Raw genomic sequence first — 22,936 nt, forward strand, 5'->3', positions numbered from 1 at the left:
GAACCTGTTTTTGTTTCGACGTTTTTAAGAAAATTAATTGTTCAAAGGTTTTAACTAAGTCTACAGACTGATGGATGTTCGGTGGTCCAACATGTTTCTAAAGTGTCAGTTTGATGGGGACTCAGAAACAGTAGAGTTATAAAAAAACAAACCTGTATCATTCATCTCTTATACATTTATGTAGCTGTGAAGGTAAATCAGTGTCGTTTCCACTACATTAAAAAGGGGTAAATCGTTTGTTTGGCTGGAGCTCAACTTTTTATCCCATTCCATCTGTTTTCATTTGGCTCAATGAATAAAGGAGCTCTTGACATTATCCATGGCTAAAAGTCAGAGAGAGAGAGGGAGAGAAAGAGAGTGGTGAGAAGTGAGGGAGAGAGAGAAATCAAGTCTGACGCAGGCCTTTAGTGGGCAACTGTTTATCAAGACTGGCTCTTATTTTTGACAAAAGCTGAAAGAGTTGGCAACAAAAGGTCATTTGGATTCTTCTCATCCCGGCATCTGTTCAGTCTTCTGGCTATTCAACTGGTTAATCAGACATTGAATGGAGTTCATCACCACAATGCCGTCTCAAAGGCCATGTTGATTATTGGGGCGTCTCTTATCTGCGCTCACCAGAGGCTTCATAGTAAACCGCGGGGACCGAGGACCGAGGACCGAGCATTACACAAAAATAATTAGCTGAACATCCCTAAAGGCGCAATGAAGCCTGAAAGAGATTTAAGATCAGTGCTGGGAACAGATTTGTTCAACCTGAAGTCCCTCTACCAATTTAAGTTCAGTCCCCAGCGGATAGACTTATGGGTTAGTTTGTGCAGTTCTTGTAAATTGTTTGGTTGTTATCCACTGATAATACAAAAGGTTACATGAGGACAACTCCTCTCATAATGTCTCTACTGCTCATGATATAACAGTAACATAATATAATCATTATGTTGTGGATGTAATGAGTGAATCAATTAATAAATGATGTAACTGGTTCAATCACATTGATTTGTAATGTCCACAACTGGCTGCCAAAACTCCCGTCCAGTGTTATCATTATTATAACATTTACACAATTCACAGTTTCCAGTCATTCTAGTACACATGAATCCATGTCAAGATGTCCATCATGATTCAATAACTGCTTCTTTGTCAGTTGCCCTTTAGGCACTTGATCTCGGTTGTCTCGGTACTCAGTGGTTAAAAACACCAAACTGCGTTCGTGCTCGGCCGCTCTCATCTCTGTGTTGATATGTAACCTGCTCTCACCTCGCGCTCACCCCGGCTGTATCCAGAGGAAAAAAATCTGTTTTTAGAACAAGGTTTAAAAGATTTAAGACAAGAGATTGAAGATGAAAACAATTCTTCTTGACCTCGGAAAGTTGGCACCATTGTATTGGACAATTAGGGCAATTACACAGTCATAGGACTCCTTTGATTCTCTCTGCGAGTTTAAAACGTGGGTTGGCTTAGTGGTATTTACAATTTGACAGAGGATCTCCAGTGGAAAAAAAATTAAATCTTGTGACCAAGTTGGACGTAGTCTGATATTTAATATTCCCCTTGGAAATTCAATGTTTATTACATTAAAGACAAAAACTTCATTACTAGGTTCACCTCAGCTAACCTTTATATAAACCCTGTTTATATATCATTTTGTCTATGGAAGATGTTCAACGTGGTGACGTTATGAACAAACCGTTTCCTACATCCTGCCCCCGTTAAATACCGTTTTTTCGCCCGTCAAGCCTTCCTTTTCTTGGATGGCACATAATGCAGTTTACAATTACATTGGTGGCAGATTTAGCACTCAAAAGTCTCATTCAAGCTTCCTTAATATTGACCACTTTTAAACAAGTCTTCATCAAAACAAAGCACTGTACATGGATTTAGATAGAAAACCTTTAATGAACAGCTCCCCTCAAAAAATATTCAAATTTCTTTACCTTTGGTATCAACTCATGTACATTAATGTATACAAGATATCGACGGCACATAGAAAACAGTTAGTGGCTAAAAGTGAATTACAAAAAAATCACACACTGTAATCGTATGCAGTAGCAAAAAGTATCACACCACTTATACAGTAGATTAGACATTCACTGACGACACAGCATCGATGCACTGCTTTGAGAAACTCCAGTTATCTTTGTATTGCAGGTATGGATGCACCGATCCGACTTTTCAGTCCCAATACCGATACTGATACCTGGGATTTGGGAATCGGCCGATACCGAGTACCGATCCAATACCAGTGTTTAATTTATAAGCTGTGTGGAAGTGACTGGGATCTAGGGCTGTTGCATTAACCGCAATATTGCAATATCGCGCTATTGACAAGCCAACTGCAGGGGATGCTAAGCAACCGCCACAATCGCTGTGTTCACATCAAACTCTTTTGACTTCTGTGCAATGGGAGCGCCGCATATTTACACCATGCTACAAACGGCAGCAGCGTGACAAGGCGCAGAGCGTCTATTCTGCAACTTTGCCATACTGTGTTCTGCATTTAACAATAAACAGGTATTTAATTTGTTTTAAAAACTGTAATCTTTGTCATTTAAAAAGCAACAATAAAGTTGATTTATAGTGCACTAAAATCAGGATAAATTGTGTAATTTGCAAAAATGAAAAAAATGGCAATAATATTGTATATTGTGCTGTTGAGCCAATCGTTATCACCACAGGGGAAATTCCTTCACCACGGCAGCCCCCTGGGATCATTGTATTATGTGTAAGGAAACATCAGGCTTAAGTTAAACATTGCTTTCCTAACTTTATAACAGAATGTAACAAATAAATACATAAATACTAAATTAAAAAAAAATTGAAAATACTAAATTTTAATTTTAAAATTTTTAATTAATTTACTGAATGCTTATTTATTATTAAAACAATAAATTGTGCACCAATTGCTGGAACATTTAACTATAATTGAAATTCCATTATATAATGTATATAAACATAGAATTAAATTGAATAGATCGGCCCCATTGCCACAGATTGCCGGTCCAGCTATTTGAGTCAGTATCGACCTGATATCGGTATCGGTGCATCCCTAATTGCAAGAAGGAAAAAGTGTCAAATCAGTTATCAAAAAATTTAACAAGATGCAGACAAGCACATTGCAAACAATATATACAGAACAAACTTATTCCATCTAAAATACATTTGTTGCCTTGAGTAAAGTCCTCTTGTTATGTTCCGTGAAATGCTGGAAAATAATTTCTGTTTCTTTTAATAATACCAATTATTCAAAGTCTGTTAAACACAGTAGACTGACTTCTGTGGAAGCAAATAGTTGGCTTTGGAATTTCTGAGAAGAAGCTGATGGCTGCTGTCCACATGCACTGCTGACTATATATGTGCCCATGAGCAAGGCACTGAACTGCTAATCATTGTTAAGGATGTTTAAAGATCCCTCACACATTAAAGGGCCTGTGACATCAGTTTTTTAACAAATGGTACACCCTGCTCTTTGGATTTGACCAAATCCAGCACAGCTAAAAAAACAGATTTCACAGCTTTAAGTGGAAATGTCTCAGTCCAGAGAGGCATACTTTTTCAGGATTTCTGCCGATACCAAGAATCTGTATCAGTGCTATCCTCTGAACTTTACCAGACACTGTATTTCTCCAACCTCATTTTCATATGACATTGCAACAGTGCACATGCACGTCGTTATTGAAGGAACTACACAGTAACTCTCCAACATGCAATTATTTATCTATTCCTAAATCACTATTCCTGACAAAACTTGAATGCCGCTAGCATGCTAGCAATGTTACTTCGAACAGACCACTTATTAAACCACTTAATTCAAAACTATTTATGCATTTTAAGGTGAAGAGTGATGAATTAAATGAAAATGAATGGCAAGTATTAAAAGCTAAAAAGAGTGATACTTTAAAATCATTACCAGTACATTCCCATTATTCTAGTCTCTTATCTTTTTAATCTTGTCAACTCTAGAAAAGACTTCAAAATGCTTGGGGTAATAAACAACTTGTGTTCTTCAACCTCCGTTTTATAACCACAGTCAAAAATACATCTTATCCCTCATCCTACACCCTGAACACATTTCTGTTATGCCAAAGGGAATGCTTTTACCAAACATTAGATATTGCACAAAATAAATGAGCCCTACAATCCCTCTTCTGTTGCCATAACAGTCTTGACAACGCTTTCTCCAAAAATCGGGATGAGAACGTAATTTAAATGCCCATTCCTAGCAAGACAGATATATCGTTTTTTTTCTCTGCAGAGAAACGCAGACTCCCAGCTTCAGCAGATTTATATTGTCCAGAGGCAGTCCAAGATTTGCCTTTGTTACCAGTCCATCATGTCTACTGATGCAACATTCGCGTTAAATCCACCTGGACTTTGGCAGGCTGCTCCTCTCCAAGCCTCAGTAACACCATCATTATTAATGACTTCCTGGCTGGGGACTTTGGGGATTTCATGGTTATAGCCAATCATCAGCCGTTAAAGTGGGCCACTAGTGATACTACAGGTTTGTTGTTGTCTGAAGAGGGGCCTTTGGTGACATCAATGGTTGGTTCCACCGAGGGGCCCAGTTGGGGCATGGTGGAGACCGGTTGACCCAGGGATGCCACCATAAATAGAAGGTTGTTGGTGCGGCGGGGACCGGTGACTGCTACACCCCTCACGGCCTTGGTGGCGACCTTGGAGGAGCTCCTTATGCTGGAGCCTCGATGAGGAGCCTCACAATGCAGCAGGGCTTGGAAACATCTGTAAAACTGGGGCAAGCATACAATACAAACACATGATCAGAAATGTACTGTACTGCAGGATTAGTCAAGAAACCACAGAGGATTAAATTGTAATGACTAGCCCAGAAGAGTCTTTCTGTAATATGTTGTTAGACACATGTTGTCTGAATGCAATAAATATAAATGTTACATCTATAACATATGTTGCCCAAACATGAATTAGATTGAAGCTGCTGTTTCTACCAATGGAAAGTTAATTTGTCTTAATCTCTCTCTCACGTGGAACAATACGGCAAGGGACACAAGTTATTTGTAAAGTTTCCAAAGTAAATTAGATATGCAATTAATTACATTCTCAATCATGAGTTTGAACCATTACTGCATTTTCAACTGGATAACTAACGTGTGCTTATAAAGAGTGCTAACCTCGACAACTCAGCTGTATTCTAACGTTGACTTATAGCTATCCTTATTAGCTAGACTCCTTACATGCTTGCTCATAACTTATTTAAAGAGTTGGGTCTCCGAGATTGACAGTGTTGTGTTCAGAACATAGACCAATTTATCGGAGTTAACTTGAATGCATCAGTTTTTGACACAACTGTGCAGCTTGTCTTTCGTCTTCTAACGTAATACCAGAGAACGTCTCTTTCTCTCTGTGTGTTACTCTACAGCGCATGTGCGATAGTCAGCAGACCCTTCTTGCGATAGCAGAACGAACAGGTACGGGAGGGGTAGAGTGAGGGGAGATTGTCCTCTAGTTAAAGGTGTCGCTCTCTCGGACAGATTAAAAAAAAAAATGCTAAAAAGGGTTAATATACCTGGGCAGCTCGCCCAAGTAAAGTCTATGTGTGGGAAACATTGATAATGAAAATGAGGCACCCTCGACCAGTGGAACTGGAGCTCTGATGCTCTAATAACTTCCCAGTGGTTAGTCGGGAAGTGGCTGCAGCAATCTGTGTCTCAGAGGCAGCTGTGGTTAGACATAACAACTCTTTGGTTATACAGACTGAGAGGGAAAGCTAAGAGATCCATCACTGTCGCATCTCCGAAGAGGCTCTAAAGGGAGAGAGGAACGGCCCACTCTGCCACTCTGGATTCGCATCGTATCAACTTAATGAAAAAGGAAACAAAGATCGAGGTTCTTCTGCACTTCATCCGCCAATCAAAGTGACCACTTGTTGGCTACTGCACTTTAGTTTCTGGTGAGACAAGATGGTCTGATTTGGGGCTGAGAACTGCACTGTAGATCAACACCCCCTGTGACTGTCTGGTGAACATTAATGCGGTTGTAATCTGTAGTACGTATCATTCTGAGCATATGTGCTCAGTTCACCTTGCAAAATACGTTGGCTGCCTGCCAGCAGTGGTGTGAGGTTAAAACCATCATTTCTAGTCACTGCTCTCTTGCCATCAACTTGCTACAGGAATGAGTCCTAAAACCCGGAAATGAGTTAACATTTTAGCACTTCCGGTTTCCTCGTCTGGAAGTCAATGGGTTTTTTGAATGGGTTTTATTTAGATGCCTAAAATAAGGTCGGTGGTTAACACAAGTTTAAGCAATTTTAACGTTTTTTTCTACGATATAAAATACATTAGTTAATATCCCACTCGTAAATTTGGAAACTTTTATGTTTCTTAAAAAAGGCAGTTGCTTACAAGTGGCTAAATGAGACTACTAAACGTAGTGTTCATTTGTGGAGATTCTTACAGAACAAAATGTAAATCTATCATAAACTTGTTTGCCAGAGAGAATGTTTTCTGCAATAATCCAAAACCCAATGGAAAAATACCATTGGCTTTTTGTTGAAGGAACTCGAGCGATTTTAACTTCCGGGTTGGCCTTCAAACATACGTCTTCCACCACTCTATTTGGACCTGTCACATTCTTGTAACTTGTATACGTCAGCAATGTCTTCCTCTCATGTGGGCTTTCTGTGAGAGAAATATGGTCAGTGCCACAGCCATCCCTTGATAAAAGTTTTTTTTTAAGGGCGGTCAGCACTTGAATGTTCCAGTTATTCTTGATGCCCTCCTATAAGAGTCATCCAATTCTGTTGATTGGATTACTCGCAACCCGTTGTCTATTGATACTGCCCTGGTACCAGCTCTGAGTGCAGCTGGAAGCCTACTTATATGCCCAGCGTGCTGCTCATGCAGAGTAGAGCTCGCCTCACATCACATACCTCCAATCAACATTAAACGTTGTTACTGACTGGACGTCAAAAATCTGTCATTGACCATAATCGCGAAATCGTTCAGTATCAAAGTCTTGTCTGGCGAAAGGGTTGGTTTCAAGTTGTGCTCATAGAACTAAAGTTCTGCATAACCTTTAATGTGTAACCCTTCCTGGCATTTTTAGTTTAAAGTACGGTGGTAGCCACTGGGTGTGACGAGACGGACGTCAACTTTCTGAGAAGCTTCACAAACTGAAGAGCAATGACGAACTAGTTTTATTTCTAATCAAATTATCTAATCTCTGAAAACACCAAAGTCTCTTATTGGACTCAATAAAACAAGCATTACTTATGTATTCACACATGGCATCAACATGCATCTGAAAAGCTATTTCCAGTGACCACTTGTGACTTATTGTCAGCTTCAAATAATTTACTTCAATCATCAGTAAAATGATGGGAGATCAGTGTCTCCGAGGTACAAAGGAAAGGCCTTGAAATGTATACACCATCTGTCAGGGTATGATAAATAGTGAATGGACCCCATGATACATTTCTCAGTCCGAGAAACAGATCAGGATTATGATTTGATGCAGATCTCCCTGTTTTACACCAACCCCTGAACATCACTGAGCCCCAGTGTTACCAAGCTCAAAGTCCAGGTATCTGCTGATTGACAGGTAGGAAGATTCTGAATAATTGAGGACCCCAGCAGCGGGTTGAAAGCATAACAATGCATTCGGGGTATTTGGCTATACTTTAAATTCCAGGCATTTTCCAACCACATCCAGGACACATTCACAACAAAGGCAGGCACTGGACCGCAATTTAGACTGTTTTCAAGTCCTCTTCCTCAGCTCCTGTTATTGTGGACTCTGAAGACGCCACTCTTGAGTAAACGTAGTATACTTAGTATACTTAGCAGTTTCAGGTATACTTATAGTCTACTACATTTTCTCATGAGCGCAAAAAATGTGATGAAACTCTGTCACAGCATCTGGTTAGAGTGGAGATACCACAAAAGTCAAACGCACACATTAAAAGCATTTCAACTGTGAAAAATAGTATATGCAGTGATGGATATGGAGAGATAAAGACAATCAAAACACATAAATGAAATACAATTAATTTAATACAGTTAAAGCGGCAGTAGGCAGAATGTTTTTGGCATCATTGGGCAAAAATAACCTCTCAGCATTTTGTAATTCAAATTTTCTGAGAGAAAACTTGACTTATGCACCTCCTCCTGGCTCTGTTTTCAGGCTTTAAAAGATATCTAGCCCGTGATGGGAGACTTAACCAATCACAGGTCATATCAGAGAGAGAGCGTTCCTATTGGCTGTTCATTCAACGGAGGCAGCTGTCACTCACTCGCGAACTCCGATCAAACGGTCAAACTAGGCAGCGCTGATCAAATATGAATCAATATTCTGTTACTGTAATGCCTATTTCTCACCTCAAATGTTTTCAGAAAAATAAGAAAGTTTGCTCCGGCTGGTGGGCGGTGCTTGGTATTTCCTCAACTGATCTCAACATGGCTGCCGGGTCACAGACGTTCTCATTTTACAGCTAAACAGTACACTACAAGATGTTTCTGAAAACATTTTTTGTGAGAAATAGGCATTACAGTAAAAGAATATTGATTCATATTTGGTCAGCGCTGCCTAGTTTGACCGTTTGATCGGAGTTTGCGAGTGATTGACAGCTGCTCAGAGACGGCAAGGCTCCAGCTCGGCTCTGATTGATTGTTTCCTTCCGGTCTGGGAAATTTTGCAGATGCCATTAGGAGCACCAGAGGAACATTTTTTTCAGATTACCTGTCTCAAGGATAACTTTTAACTTTTGAATCATATTTGCTCCAATTCTACCTACTTCAGCTTTAATAGAAGTAACAGCAATATGCCAGCAAACCTTGTAACAATAAAGAAATGTGGACTTGCGCTGAATAGTCCATAATCCTTTATGCAACAGCTCCTACCAGCATTATTTTGTTAAAAGATAAGGCTGGTCGTATTATTTATTTTTCTGTTATCATCAAATCCTACTAATAAGTAGTGCCTGTAGCCAAAGCATAATATAGCTTATTCATCTTTACCATCAAGCTCTGTTGTAAATGAGCCACACTGCTGCGCTGGGTGATGTGCTAATGCACTGTAATCGATCCCCGTCCTGCTGCTGTAAACACTCGCTAGCGCAGCAAATCTGTAGCTGAAAATAGTCCTCAATTAATACACTATTTACTCCTGTTTGAAAAAACATTTGCTAAAAACTACAGTGCCTGGCTGTTTTGGGGAAATTACTTTTGCCTTTTTTTATGCCTCCACGCCGGCGAAGGCATTATGTTTTCAGGTTGTCCGTCCGTCCCATTCTCGTGGACGCAATATCTCAGGAACGTCCTGTGGAAATGTCTTCAAATTTAGTAATCTTTGGATAAACTGATTAGATGTTGGTGGTTTAAGATCACTGTGACCTTACAAAAAATGTTTTTGGCCATAACTCACAAATGTCTAATAGGATGAAATGATGGAGTGATGACATTTTGGAAAGACATGGATGTAAAATGCAACTTGACTTGCTGGCGGAGTCATGCAATCGTGAGGCGGCAATTTTAGTTTAAAAAATAGAAGTATATACTTACAACCTGGTTTGAAAGATCGATTACAATTTTTAAACGTGATTAATCGAGAAAGAATCACACATTTTTAATCTGTTCAAAATGTACCTTAAAGGGAGATTTGTCAAGTATTTAATACTCTTATCAACATGGGAGTGGGCAAATATGCTTGCTTTATGCAAATGTTTGGATATATTTATTATTAAAAATCAATTAACAACACAAAACAATGACAAATAATGTCCAGAATATCCCTCACAGGTACTGCATTTAGCATAAAAATATGCTGTTACGTCAATGCGTTAAAGAAATCAGTGGCGTTAAAACAAATTTGCGTTAATGCGTTATTATCGTTTTAACTTTGACAACCCTAAAAGATTTACATCTTCTGTAGAAATCAATGGGAATGGGGCCGAGAGTGAGGCTTGGGAAAAGAAAAGTATTGAATAATAGAAATATAGAATATCGCCAGCCTTATCCTTTAAATGAGTACTTGTTTTAATAAGTACTTTTCATTTGAAAACATCTCTCAAACATGAATTTCTAAACGAATCACGAACTTGTCTCGTGAGAATTTTGTAGTCATTTGACTCGACATTGAACTTCTTCTGCATACCGCTGTCTGTCAAAAGCTTGCTGCGTGTGAAGAGGTGCAGAGAGACAGAGAAATGCCTCAGGATATTAACACAAATTCTACTCACGATGCGTCTGCGATCAACACATGCCAGTCTGTCCATAACCTATAGGTCATCTAAGAGCGAGGCCTAGCGCGGAGATGTAAAGGAACGAGACAATCAACACCTCTCGGCGGTGCTGATGCACACTCCCTGCTCCCCTCAGCTGTCCAAACGACACACTGAAGAGTGTCAGACAGACGGAAGAGAGTTGAGATGGAGGAGACAACAGAAAAAAAAGGTAGAGGATGAAGTAAGTTAAGACACAGGGGCATCAAGGCTAAGGTCAAGAGAAAGGTGAAGGCAATGACAGATAAATAGATAAAGCATGACGGAGATGGAAGGAGCGAGATGCACTAACGGAGGATGGAGAGGAGAGAGGGTTGGTGATGACTGAGGAAGGGTCATCTCAGACTGGTCACATCAGGTTTGGCTGATGCTTTCTATGATCTGGGCTGGTGCTCTACGGGTAGGGAATGACAACTAGAGGGTCAAATGTCAGGCATCATCTCTGGCAATAAGGTGCTCATCTATCTTTTAAAGCCTGGGATGTCTGCTCGGATTTTTCTGTTTATACGCGATTGTACACAAAGATACTATCATTAGCAGTTCGCACATTCACACGTTGGCTCTGCAAGAGGAGACGCCAGTTTTGTTTGTCCAACATAGCCCAAAACTATGCATGCAGTAGGCTATATTTTCCTATTCAATCAGTGGTTGTATATACAGTATGCAACAATGAAATGATCCAACTAGGGGTGTAAAAAAATATCGATACACAGTATTGCGATCATGGATGTATAAAGAGAACTGGATATTACGTTGTAGGCAGGCTCCCGTTCATTCCTATGAGAGTTGCTCATTGGCGCATGAAGCCATAATGGCTATATTGCTGAGTGATAAAGTACCCGGATCATCCGGCTATCTTCCGCATCAATTGGGCCCATAGAGCAGGCGCAGTAGCGTTTCCTTTAACTCTGCCTTCCAGCCCGCGGTCCAGCCTCGGACTGGGGCTCATTCACATGAACAGATGAAGGAGAATAACTAATTTTATTGCATTTTACAACTTTTAGGACCTAATGATTTAAATAAGGGTCCATTCAAGTGTTTGCACTGGGAAGTTGATTTACCTAAAAGACAATTATCCACTGATTTACAGATGTCTCTTTCCCAATGTAAGTCTATGGGAAAAAGTATTTTTGGGTCCAATGGCATCACATGACGGACACAGAAGTTGTAGTACGACCGTTTGGCCGCTACAAAAATTTGCTTCAAAGCCTGGCGCTCTTCCTCGGGGCTTGATCTCGATGTTATGTTTTGTGATACTGTATTGATTCTCCGAAACGCTGTATCGATTTTTAATTAACCGCTTAAAAATCCGAGGCCAGGCCAGGTCGCTATTCTGGCTTTCAGGGGTTGTAGCGGGCTCAGTTTTAAAGCTTTGAGTGAGGTTACTGACATCATATGAAACTAGAAAGGAACCTAAGGAATCTATTGGTACCAACTATGTCATACTGGCTTGTCAAAGGCAAAGGAGACTAAATAATGCTCCAAAGTTGCGCTAAATTTAGGCAAGGAAAAACTGGCACGGCCATTTTCAAAGGGGTCCCTTGACCTTTGACCCCAAGATATGTAAATGAAAATGGGCTCTATGGGTACCCACGAGTCTCCCCTTTACAGACCCACTTTATGATAATCCCATCCAGTTTGGGGCGAAAAAATTTGTTATTTTTGCCAAAATTTCTAAAATGGTGTATTTCTGGTCTGTTGTTTATAATATGACAGTTTTCATGTAATTAGATTAAAAAAAACAACAATATATCGCCTTGCTGTCATATAAATATCATTACCCCTGTATCATGATATGTATCTTATTGCCAGATTCTTGCCAATACACAGCCCTAGATCCTACTCCTTTTTGAAAGAGTTATTTGTGACACCAATATCCAAAACGCTCTAGTGCAGTGTAACTCACTACTTCATTTGACAATTGCGTGACTTAATTTGCACCAATATACTCCCTCCGGTGTTGTGAAGTATCCTGCAAACCACAGAATATGAACAGATCTGAGAGCTCTAGCCGGAAAAATAATGAGCGTCACACAGGAACATGTGAACAGAATGACAATCGTCTGATTTCCTCTTTGGATTTCCCGGCACATTCTCAATTCAGCAAAAGGCTGCGGCGTGCGTATTAATCATTTCAACACTACAATCAGTGGCTGGAACTTTCAAGTAGGATTTCCTGCAAAATCCCATTTCTGTGATGGGGGAGACCCATTGACTTAATACTTCCTATCAGTTCCCGGTCTCAAACATTACTTTTTTCAGCAAACAATTCTATCCAAGCTCCTGTTTGAAGTGGCCTGAGGAGTGACATGATTCTGAAATGATGCGCAGCTCCGTGGTAACCTAAACTCTGGCTCTGTTTGATGGTGGTGGTGATGGTGATGGTCACTGTTTCCTACCATAACTTTTTCAGAGGCATCTTGCTTAAGCAGCTACAATAGTCACACTTTATAATAACCATCATTAATAAATGGTAAATTGATCGTTAATTAAACTTTAGTTAATAGTTAGTTTATCAAACAATGAATCAACAATTTATAATTTTTACTAATTATTAGTAATGCTATACTTTATGCTATTTTAACAGTTTATTGTTTCACACATAACATTTTATATACTATATTAAGTATTTGTTAATGATTAACAAAAGATTTGTAAACCTTTAACAAATTGTTTGTTAAACATCTATAAACTTTACGTAAATGGATGGACCAGATGTTTGTAGCACTTTGTTAATGGTTAATAATTGATTTGTAAAGCACCTATAAACATTATCTATTATAAAGTTGCAACTGATGATTGCAATACCTTGTTAAATGGTTAATACATACTTTGTAAAACATCTGTAAACATAAATGAGATAGTCAATACTTTGTCAATGGTTAATAATTGATTTTTGTTCCATCTATCTTGTAATGTTTACAGATGTTTAACAAACGATTTCTTAAAGGTTTACAAATCATTATTAAGAGTTAATTCATATTGTATAGTATGTCAAATGTTATGTGTGCACTGTGTAATAATAAACTCTTTAGTTTACTAATGTAATCAGAATGTAATTGTTATCGTCTCTTATCAGCTCTGATGCAATATATAATTTATAAACTACTTCATATTACACAAACTAATGATAAAATAACTTCCTAATAAATCATAGCATTACTTATAATTTGTTTGTTAATTGTAAAATAACTCTTAACTAAAGTTTAATTAACTATCAATTTACCATTTATTATTGATGGCTATTAATAAGTGTTACCCGTATAAGCTACAGTAGGTCACTAAGTACGCTTTCATTTCCAATGTGCTGAGTCCAACGAAACTGTAACTGTGATTTCTGCCTGCCAAGAACTCACAGCCCTGTTGAGCACTCCCTTTAGAATTTATTTTTTAATGACATAATAAAAACAAATTATGTTTTGAGTCAGCATTGGCTCGTGGTCTTGGTCCTGATGAAGAGCCAATTTTGGGCCTGAAAATTTGTTGTATTTCTCATGTAATAAAAGAGACATTTTTGTTCAACAGTGTTGTGAGTTCTTGGAAGCCAGAAATGAAGAAATAAATCTTTCATGTTATTGCTGCTATGCCTTGTTAAGTCTCCATCTGCAGTGATGTGTTTGAGAACTTTATGATTCATCATTTGTTCAATAGGTTTGAACAGATGATGCTGGACTGACACAAAAAAGTACAGCTCAGCCAATTGGTTTAATTGGAGTCCTCTCATTGAACTCATAGTTTCTTTTAAGTTCACTAAAAAATGTTGGTATGTACAAGCAGGACGTGAAAGTAGTGTAACAATAGTGCATACACATATTATGTGTACTGCCAAAAGGGTAAATGAAAGTATGGTTCTATTTAAATTTTCCAATTAAAAAGATGATCATATAATGATAATATAACACAATACAACTATGAGGCAAGTCAGCCTAAAGGCTCCTAAAACCATGTCACAAATGCTTTTCCCATTTAGGTCAAATGATGATTGAAGTTCTGAAAACTAGTTTATAAACTGCAGTCAAATATGCCCCGACTGCCCTGTCATGTCTTTAGCATGAACACAAACATAATTATTGTTACGATGAAGTGAAAAATGTTGGTTCTCGTGGGCAACAATGCTCAGCTATTAAATAGATCTTCATTCCTTGGCCAGTTGTTGAGTATACCTGCATCACAATCTGTATGCAAGGAATTCAAGGTATTCCAGACGTGCCTCTCCCAGCAACGTTTTCCAGCTCTTCCTGGAGAACCCCGAGGCGTTCCCAGGCCAGATGCGATATATAATCTCTCCAGCGTGTTCTAGGTCTACCCCAGGGCCTCTTACCAATTTTACCACTGATCATGTGTGGGCGGCTTAAGGCTGAGCCCAACCACCCTCATTTTGGCGCTTTATATCCGTGATCTCATTCTTTCTATCACTACCCAAAGGTTAATGACCATCGGTGAGGGTCGGGGACGTAGATGGACTGGTAAATGGGGGGTTTGCTTTTACCACAAAGGTTGGGTACAACGCCCGCATCACTGCTGACGCCGCAACAAACCGCCTATCCATCGCATGCTCCATTTAACCCTCACTTGTGAACAAGACCCCGAGATACTTAAACTCTCTCAATCCAACATTATCTTAGTATAAATTTATCTTTTTGTAGCTTCTCAACAGTGAGTTTACACCGAGTCCCCTGTTACTAGCACTTTACTACGAGTTTACCACCTAGAAACTAGATGCACAGTAATCGGCCAAATGGCAAAAACATCAACATCACTTCAACACCAAGGAGAGCGCACGCCACGGATCTGACTTTATCAGTAAACAAGATTTTACTCTGTAAAACTAATAACAAAAAATATCAATCCTCACTGCCAACAATTTCACAACAATATGAATAAAATCTGCAGTTTTAATTTAATCTGGCTCTTGTCTTCTGCTAAGATTGGCAGAACAGTGTTGCACCCATAAATGAAATAGACTAAACAATTTCCTCTTTCTGTTGCTCTCTAAACACAGAGAAGCAAACACACATAATATACAGTTTATGTTTACTTACTGGCTCTGTGTGTTTCTCAATGCCTGGTTCAACTCCAAGTTAATTAATTATTCAGTTAACTCCAAACAGCAAACTAAATACAACTTAATGTCCGGATGCCCATTCTTTTCTGTTTCATACTGGCAAACTGCCAATGACTCTGAAAAATATTAGACAAAACACACATGACAAGCTTATCCGTCTTGATTCTTAACGCGTCTGTGTACCCGTTTATTTTTTTCATTTTGCAGTACTTTAGCCCTCGTAGACTATAGCACAGTAGAACCTTCTATCCCTGAAGAGAAGAAAAAACTCCTGCTGGTGCTAATTGCAAATGGGACACAGAATCTACATATTCTTATATAACTGACTTTCATTCATGTCAAACTGAATTAATTATATATTAAGCATTTTCTAAAAATCTTGTCACTCCATGTTTTAAGAATTAATTAAAAGAGACTTAATTACCAAGTCAACCGAATCACAAAGGCAAAACGGACGGACAACACCAGAATAGAGGGGGGCAGGAAAACGGCAGATTCGTAGCCCGCTGTGTGAAATTAAATCTAATTAAAACCAAAAAAGTGGACAAGAGAGCCCACTGCAGTCTAACTGACAAACTGTAGATTCTGCTTTAATTATCTTGGTTTGGTAAGGTTCACCGGCTGGGAATTTTTCTCTGAGCGCAGAAAGTAAATTTAAAAGCAAAACACAAAACTGGCACCTACATAACGTCGAGCCGCTGCCCCATTGAGAGAACTACTGTGAACAGAGGCCGAGCAAACCATAGCAAACTTCTACTGTGTCAGTTCAACACACAGAATCCTGACTGCATTGTTTAGTAGAAAGACTTTAATGATTATGGGTCAATGGCTGACTCTATGGAGACCAGGTGGCACCTATGGGCATTGAATGAGGGACCCAAATTGTGGTGTGAAGAGAGAATGTCAGAAATGAACATGAGTGCACCTCAGAAGTCGACTCTAACCAGCTCAATTATTTAAACAGTGATGGTGTAGATCAGTCAGAGAAATCAGAGCCTGTCAAACTGTCAGTCGTGATGAAGCATTTCACAGCGGTAAAATGGGATGTTGAATGTATAACACCTGTCAGTTTGTTTTGACGTGTTATTTATGAGACTGATCCTCTAGACAATAAGTAATTTATATTCTGGGATGGTGCACAAATCGCAGGTGCATCTACAGTAGAGATTATTGTGGAGCTCAGCTAGTTGGCTCACGCTGTGTTGAAAAGTTCCACAGCTAAAAAGGAGTGCTCACTGGTACTTGGCCTAATTTAAGCCACTTTTGCAATAGTGTTTGTGATTATGATTAAATTGTGTTAAAGGCAGAGATTGATGCTACTCCCATGTCTGTTTGTCCACTAAAAATGAAGCTACAGTCAGTTAGTAGAGATGCACTGATCGATCGGCCTCCGGTTGTCAGCTGTCTCATATATCCGTTTTATTTGCCAGTTAAATTTACAGACGGTAACACCGTGTCATAACAGCAAGCGAGCGTCCGACTATTGCATCAAACGCTCTCTGTCGACACTGAATCCGTCATGTAAACAAACTACATACCCATCAGTTGTGCGCTCAACATCAGACTGGAGACGTAACCACTTCAAATATGGGGGGAGTACTTGCTATTGTCCTACATTTGTACTTTTTAAACAGAAAACACATTTTACGTTGTGATATTTACTGGTAATGACATATAATTTAACCAACAAGCAAGCAAGCAAGAAGGTTTTTTAGCAATTTTCAGCTTCATCATGTCGTCGGTGTGGAAGTTATGATGTAAATGTCATCAGGTGTGATGTTATATAGATGATGCACCTGTTTTCTTCTGGGAAAGTGAAACATGTCAGCAAAAGTGGGATATGGATTCTATTTGTGCCGTAACCTCGAGCACTTTTATTTTGAGATTTGTTTAGTAAGAGTGAGAGAAGGTCCTGTAACTTGGTGCAGTTTTGGAGAAAATGTAAGCTATTTAATAGTAAATGTTTTTTAATGAACATACAATTGAATTTCAATTGTTCATGAAGGAAAAGTTACAAAATGTTTGTTTATGCAGTCAATTATAGTTCTTAGAAAGAAGGGAAATCAGAATTGGCAGGTGAGACTTTAAAAAAATTGAAAATCAGAATTGGCCAAAAATATTGCAATCTCTGCATCTCTACCAGTTAGCTTAGCTTAGTAGAAAAGACTGGTAGCACGGGAGACTCCAGGAAGTCACTGATTGATTGCTTGCTGTTGGGATGTAATGTGAACTTCAACATATATAACAAAAAATGTACTTGAACACCACCAACCATACCTTTTAAGTTTCCACTCTTGCAAAAGTTTTGGCAACAAAGCTTGTACTCTCGGCGGACATACAGTACAAATCACTCTGTATTCACATGAGATCAAAAGATGATTCATTGTAAACTTACCCATAATTCCTGGGTTTTTCCGTTCCAATCCTTGACATCCACCTCTCGGCTGTGTGTGCCGTTTATCGTTGATGGGACAAACGCACCAGCTGCTACTTGTATCTGTACAGCATTTTTAGTCTTCAACTCGCCTCAACTCACAGTTTCCATAGTAACGGGCTGGGAGGAATTGAAGACTGAAAATGACATACAGGACATTCGGTGTCCCTCTCTCCCACTTCTCCACTCTCTCACGCTGTTTCTGAGGTCAGCGATGTGTGGGCTAGAACATCCCAGCAAGGTCAGTTATCTGCGGCGGAGGCTTGAGTAGGAAGGGAGTGTGAGATGGAACAGACGGGAGCCCAACGGAGGCTCTCGTATACCTCCTGGCGACGGAGCAACATCTGGAACACGGTGTAGTTTTGTATTGATTTCCAACTTCACAATAAAATAACTCGTGACAGTAACTCTGTGAGGAAAGTTTAAACTTCAAACAAAGTTTAACACTTGAATAACTTCGGAAGCTGTGATAAGATTTACTCTCCAATAAACAGTAGTGTATATAATTCTCTGTATAGTACATGAAATCCCTGGAGAGTCTGAAGAGAATATTTTCTAAAACCTTACACAGCATATTGTGATTCAGTTAAAAGAACAGAACAGGGTGATAAAGATTACATTGAGGAGTAAAGTTTTATCAGTCTGCCGCCGTGGGAGCGGAGGACAATCCGCTTTTTATCTACTGTTATTTTTGCTCACCGTGATGAACTGTGTTTCAGAAAGGGACATCTTAAATCTTAAGTGTAAATGTATTGTTTTGTACAAAGACTTTTACTAGAGAGAGGAACTTGAAGGGTATAAAGTACAAAGTTTTAGGAGTTAAGTTCCAGACCTCTGCACATCCAAAATATAAATCCTAAATCAAAGTAAGAGGCATTAAATGAAACGATAAGGCGTTCAGGCTGTGAAAGTAATATTGTTATCTGTCAACCGAGGACGAAAGTCACCTGCAGTTACCTTTCCTATTAATCATTTTATAATAGGTCTTAAGTTCTTGTGCCCATTTTCAAAATTCATACATTTTTATGAACACGGCTGTGTTGAGTACTCGATTCTGATTGGTTAATCACGGCGTTATGGGATCTGTAATTTCTTTATAACAGACCGTTGCTATGTATAGCAGACCGTTGCTATGGGCGCAGCTCTGATCTCGGACTCTGGCGGACCGTTTTTTGTGTCAAAATAGTGATTTCTTCAGTTAGTCGCTGTGTAATAAACGGGATAATACTAGCACAGTTAGCGGGTCATTGTTGTGAAAGAATCCCCTTCAAAAGACGGCTACTGAGAGCACCCAGGGGAATGCTCTGAGTATATATGGGAACATTTTCTGTTTCACAACTGACAACACTACAAGAGTAAAGCTCATTTGGGTATAAAAAAAGAAAACAAACATTCTTTGGGTCCATAAAATCAGTCTCCCGTTCATTGTCTTTGGAGCAGCTCCAAACTTTTTACCCGATGACATCACAAGTTTGAGTCTAACTTCTCTGGTTTCTGGCTTTGAGAGAGAGGAGCTCATGTTCACAAATATGAATTGAACTTTACTGGGCCATGGAAATAACAGGTGGTGCTCCCTTTAAATCTCACAAACGACTTTGGCCTCCTTTACAGAGGAGTTACACTTACAAATTGTGCGACAACTGAGAAACTTAAAACACCAGGTACACGCAACGCATCGTTAATGTCTGAGAGTGAACGCAGTCGTAAGCTTATTCCACTCTTTTATAAGTTGGATGTTAGAAATCCTTCAACAAATAATAAGATGCTGTGAAACAAAAACGTTTGAAGAGACACAAAGAAAGTTTAACTCAATTTTCAACCAGGCTTTTATTTTCCTAGTTTTTCTATGATGTCGACAGATTATGTTCAAATTTCAGTTCTTCCCTATAGAGCTCAGTGCTTCTCTCCAAAAAGCCACCCAGAGAGAGAGGACAATCTCCCGCAGTCAAACCCCAAATCCAATTTCTGATTAACAATTGCTAAAAAAGCTGCAGCATAAGGTAGCTGACAAGTACTGTTGACTTGTTTAAGCATGCTGATGCTGCGTTCGTGGCACATGTTCTGTAAATACAATCTGTCGACGGGCAAAATTGTTTGTGTCAACTTCCCTGTGGGAATTACAAGTAGGATCTGTGGACATTTTTTGCAGCTGCTGTTATCACACACAGCTGGGAAAGTGGCTGTATAAACACGGTTAGAAAGCACACAGTAGCTGTATATCCACTCACATTGGCAAGTCATTATAGAAATAATTGCTGTAGTGAATTTGTTTGGTTTAATATTCATAAATGATTGGCGTTCCGATGATTAATGCATGCTTTAACACTAAAGCAAAACAAACCTGAATGTAACACAAAGGCAGCGAGCAAAGTTGATAAGGAAGTGTATAAACAAAAGGGCCGGATTAACCCGCAAGAGGACCCCAGGGCCTCTCCATTGCTCCCCTCTGTGCATTATATATGAGTCAGTAAATAATGGCCTGTTCAGACTTGGTGTTAACTTGCGTCCTGATTGATCCGATCACAAGTGGATAGCTTTAAGTACGTCTGTTCACATCTGGCATTAGAATGCATCTCCACTCTCCAGTGACCACTTGTGATCCGATCTCACTTCCCCGCTCTATATGCAAATAAACATGTAGGAAACACATGGCCAATACAGCAGACGTTGTGAACATAATATTACAGGAATGTAAGTAGTAATATCCCACATATTCGTGAATTCTGGTGCTTTTTATTAACATCAAAATAAAAGGTTATTGTACCGGTGGTCCCCGGGGAACTCCATGCCGCCGACACCGCTGCCATTGCCAGGCAACAGCGGGATACAGAGCTTCAGAGTCGGAAAAACAACGACCAATCTCCGACAGTATGATAATAATGCACTTTGCGTGCCTAGTCATATAGTAGATTATGTAGCCTATAGATAAGATATATTTTGATAAAATACAGTTGTACCGACAGAATACAGTAGAGCATAGAGGCTGTTTCCATGCCATGAGGCAGAGTAGGCTCCAGTCTGTCTGTTTATTCACATGAGAAGCGCAGTGAGACCTCGGATCTCAGCGGGACGTCAAGTTGAGTAGGCGTTCCTTCAAAATGGCCCACACTGCTAAAAGAATGTGGTCATATGTGGCCCAGATCACCTCTGAATGTGGTCTGAAAGATCAGATCTCAATGTGTCTCGAGTGCGTTCACACCTGTACTTAGAGCTGTCCACTCAGGACGCATGTTAATACCTTGTCTGAGCAGGGCCAATGATTTATTTGTGGTAATTTGACATCTTTTTTAGGAATATGCAACAAAACGGGGCAACAAAATTAGGCGGGTGTCAATTTCAAGCCCTTATTGTCGCAGTTTATATTGTGCTTTTATAGGGTACAGTATTCCCAAACAATTATTGAGTTAATCATATTATCACAAACTAATTTTCACAGAGTGAACCTGAAGCCCTCAGGCCCCCAAAGGAAGTGGCCCCCAACCCTTTTTGGCTTGTGACCCCTTTTAAATGAAGCAAAGTGCGACACCTAATCACAGGTTATTGCCTCAGTTTGATCTTGACAACAATTAAACCAAAGAGTGATTTTTTTTCCTTCAATACTTTTCTCCATTTGAATGATTTTTAGAGGCCTGAAGAGGTCAAATTATCCATAATTTCACAACAAAACACACAAAAGTAATTTTATTTAATGGTAATTTTTTTTTAATCAACCGGTGTCCCCTAAGATTTATCTTAACCCCCACGTTGAGTTAGGGTCTAGGGCCCCGGGGCAGTTGCCCAGTTGCTAATCCGGCTTTGGTAAACAGTTTAAATAAAGTATTACATGAGAGATTAAAGGTAATGTTGTGATAAATAATGAATCAAGTTATTAACAAACGAAATATTGCTTTCGGGACTCAATTGTTCTAGCTGCTCCAGTAGTGAACTGTAGCTACTAAGTTTAAATCTCTACAGTGATTTAAACACTATTAATAAGCATGATAGAAAACACCAGGGAATCGAGACCTATAGTTAAAAGTAACTGGAATAATCCATTAAACAATACCTGCCCTCTAAGCATATTATTCTGGGGCAAAGCTGCATCTGTGCTCCTACTGGGTAGGCAATGTGTCTCATTAAATCTGATTTGAATTCACCAAAGGCCTTTGCTAAAGATAGCCTAATCTAATTTTAAGGGAAGAGAATCTCGGATCCATTTCAGCGACTGTTCTGGACTCTTTGTGTCTCGGCTGAACCTGAAATTACTAAATAAGAAGGCTCCAACTGAATGATTCAACAAACTCATGCTGGTTTGTTTCTGCGGATTAAATTAATTAACACAAACACAAAGACAGAGTTGCACAATAAATGTGACACTACTTTAAAGGTCTGCTGTGATTAATTATTTGCATACAAAGTCTTTGTGTCCCCTGGTTCTTAATCAATAATTCAGTCGTATGTATATCTACTTTATATTCAGATGAGGTTCTCCACATGTCGGCCACTAGTGGCATGACACGAGGATTGACTGATGAAACAAGTCTGATGTTGGAGTTTGCTTCCCAACCCTGATCGCCTTTTGCTTTCATCCTGTCTCCTGTCTCCTGTCTCTCTGGCCCGCCAGCCAAAGAAGCACGAGCATGCTGTTTTACATGGGGATATGTTCCAGACTATTTCTTGGATGGGAGCGGTAACTTCCTGGAGTCTCCACTTGTTGCTTAGCTAAACTAACCGAAACTAACCTGATTCAAGCATCACATATTAGGGGAAAGCGCAAATGGAGACAAAATGTTCAGCAGTTTTAGTGCAATTAGTAATAAACCCAATGTGAAATGACCTAAGAGAGTCACGCGACATGCACTCATTGTGTCAGCTTTCTTTACCTCCACACAGGCAACTTAAAACTAAATATGACAAAGTAGTAGAGCAAGTAAACATGATACCAGTCCCAGGCCACGTCTAACAACACGCTCCCAATTAAACATAATAACTCCCCGAGTGATTCATCATATTGTCTAAAGTGGGCACGGGCCAAGGTTAATTGAGACCAACTGTGAGACTAATTATCAACACTTGAGACGATGGGTTCCTTCATGACATTGCAAAGACCCCCTCTGGTTTGACAAACAGCCAGTAAGTACCAGGAATTGGGTTAAAATCACATGAAAGGCTTGGGATAGGTGATTACAGGGTATATTAGATTTGT

General features: G+C 39.4%; 1 protein-coding gene across 1 annotated transcript in view; it reads right to left on the reverse strand.

The window, feature by feature from the left end:
* Positions 1-1,877: 1,877 nt before the first annotated feature.
* Positions 1,878-22,936, reverse strand: part of LOC141776756 (vertebrate ancient opsin-like) — a 72,541-nt gene continuing 51,482 nt past the window's right edge. The window contains exon 4 of the mRNA XM_074650539.1: positions 1,878-4,745. Within this exon, the coding sequence (XP_074506640.1) occupies positions 4,464-4,745 (282 nt within the window). The 3' untranslated portion in view covers positions 1,878-4,463. The remainder of the gene's footprint in view (positions 4,746-22,936) is intronic.

This window comes from Sebastes fasciatus, chromosome 11 (genome assembly GCF_043250625.1).
Source record: "Sebastes fasciatus isolate fSebFas1 chromosome 11, fSebFas1.pri, whole genome shotgun sequence".
NCBI classification, from domain to species: Eukaryota; Metazoa; Chordata; class Actinopteri; order Perciformes; family Sebastidae; genus Sebastes; species Sebastes fasciatus.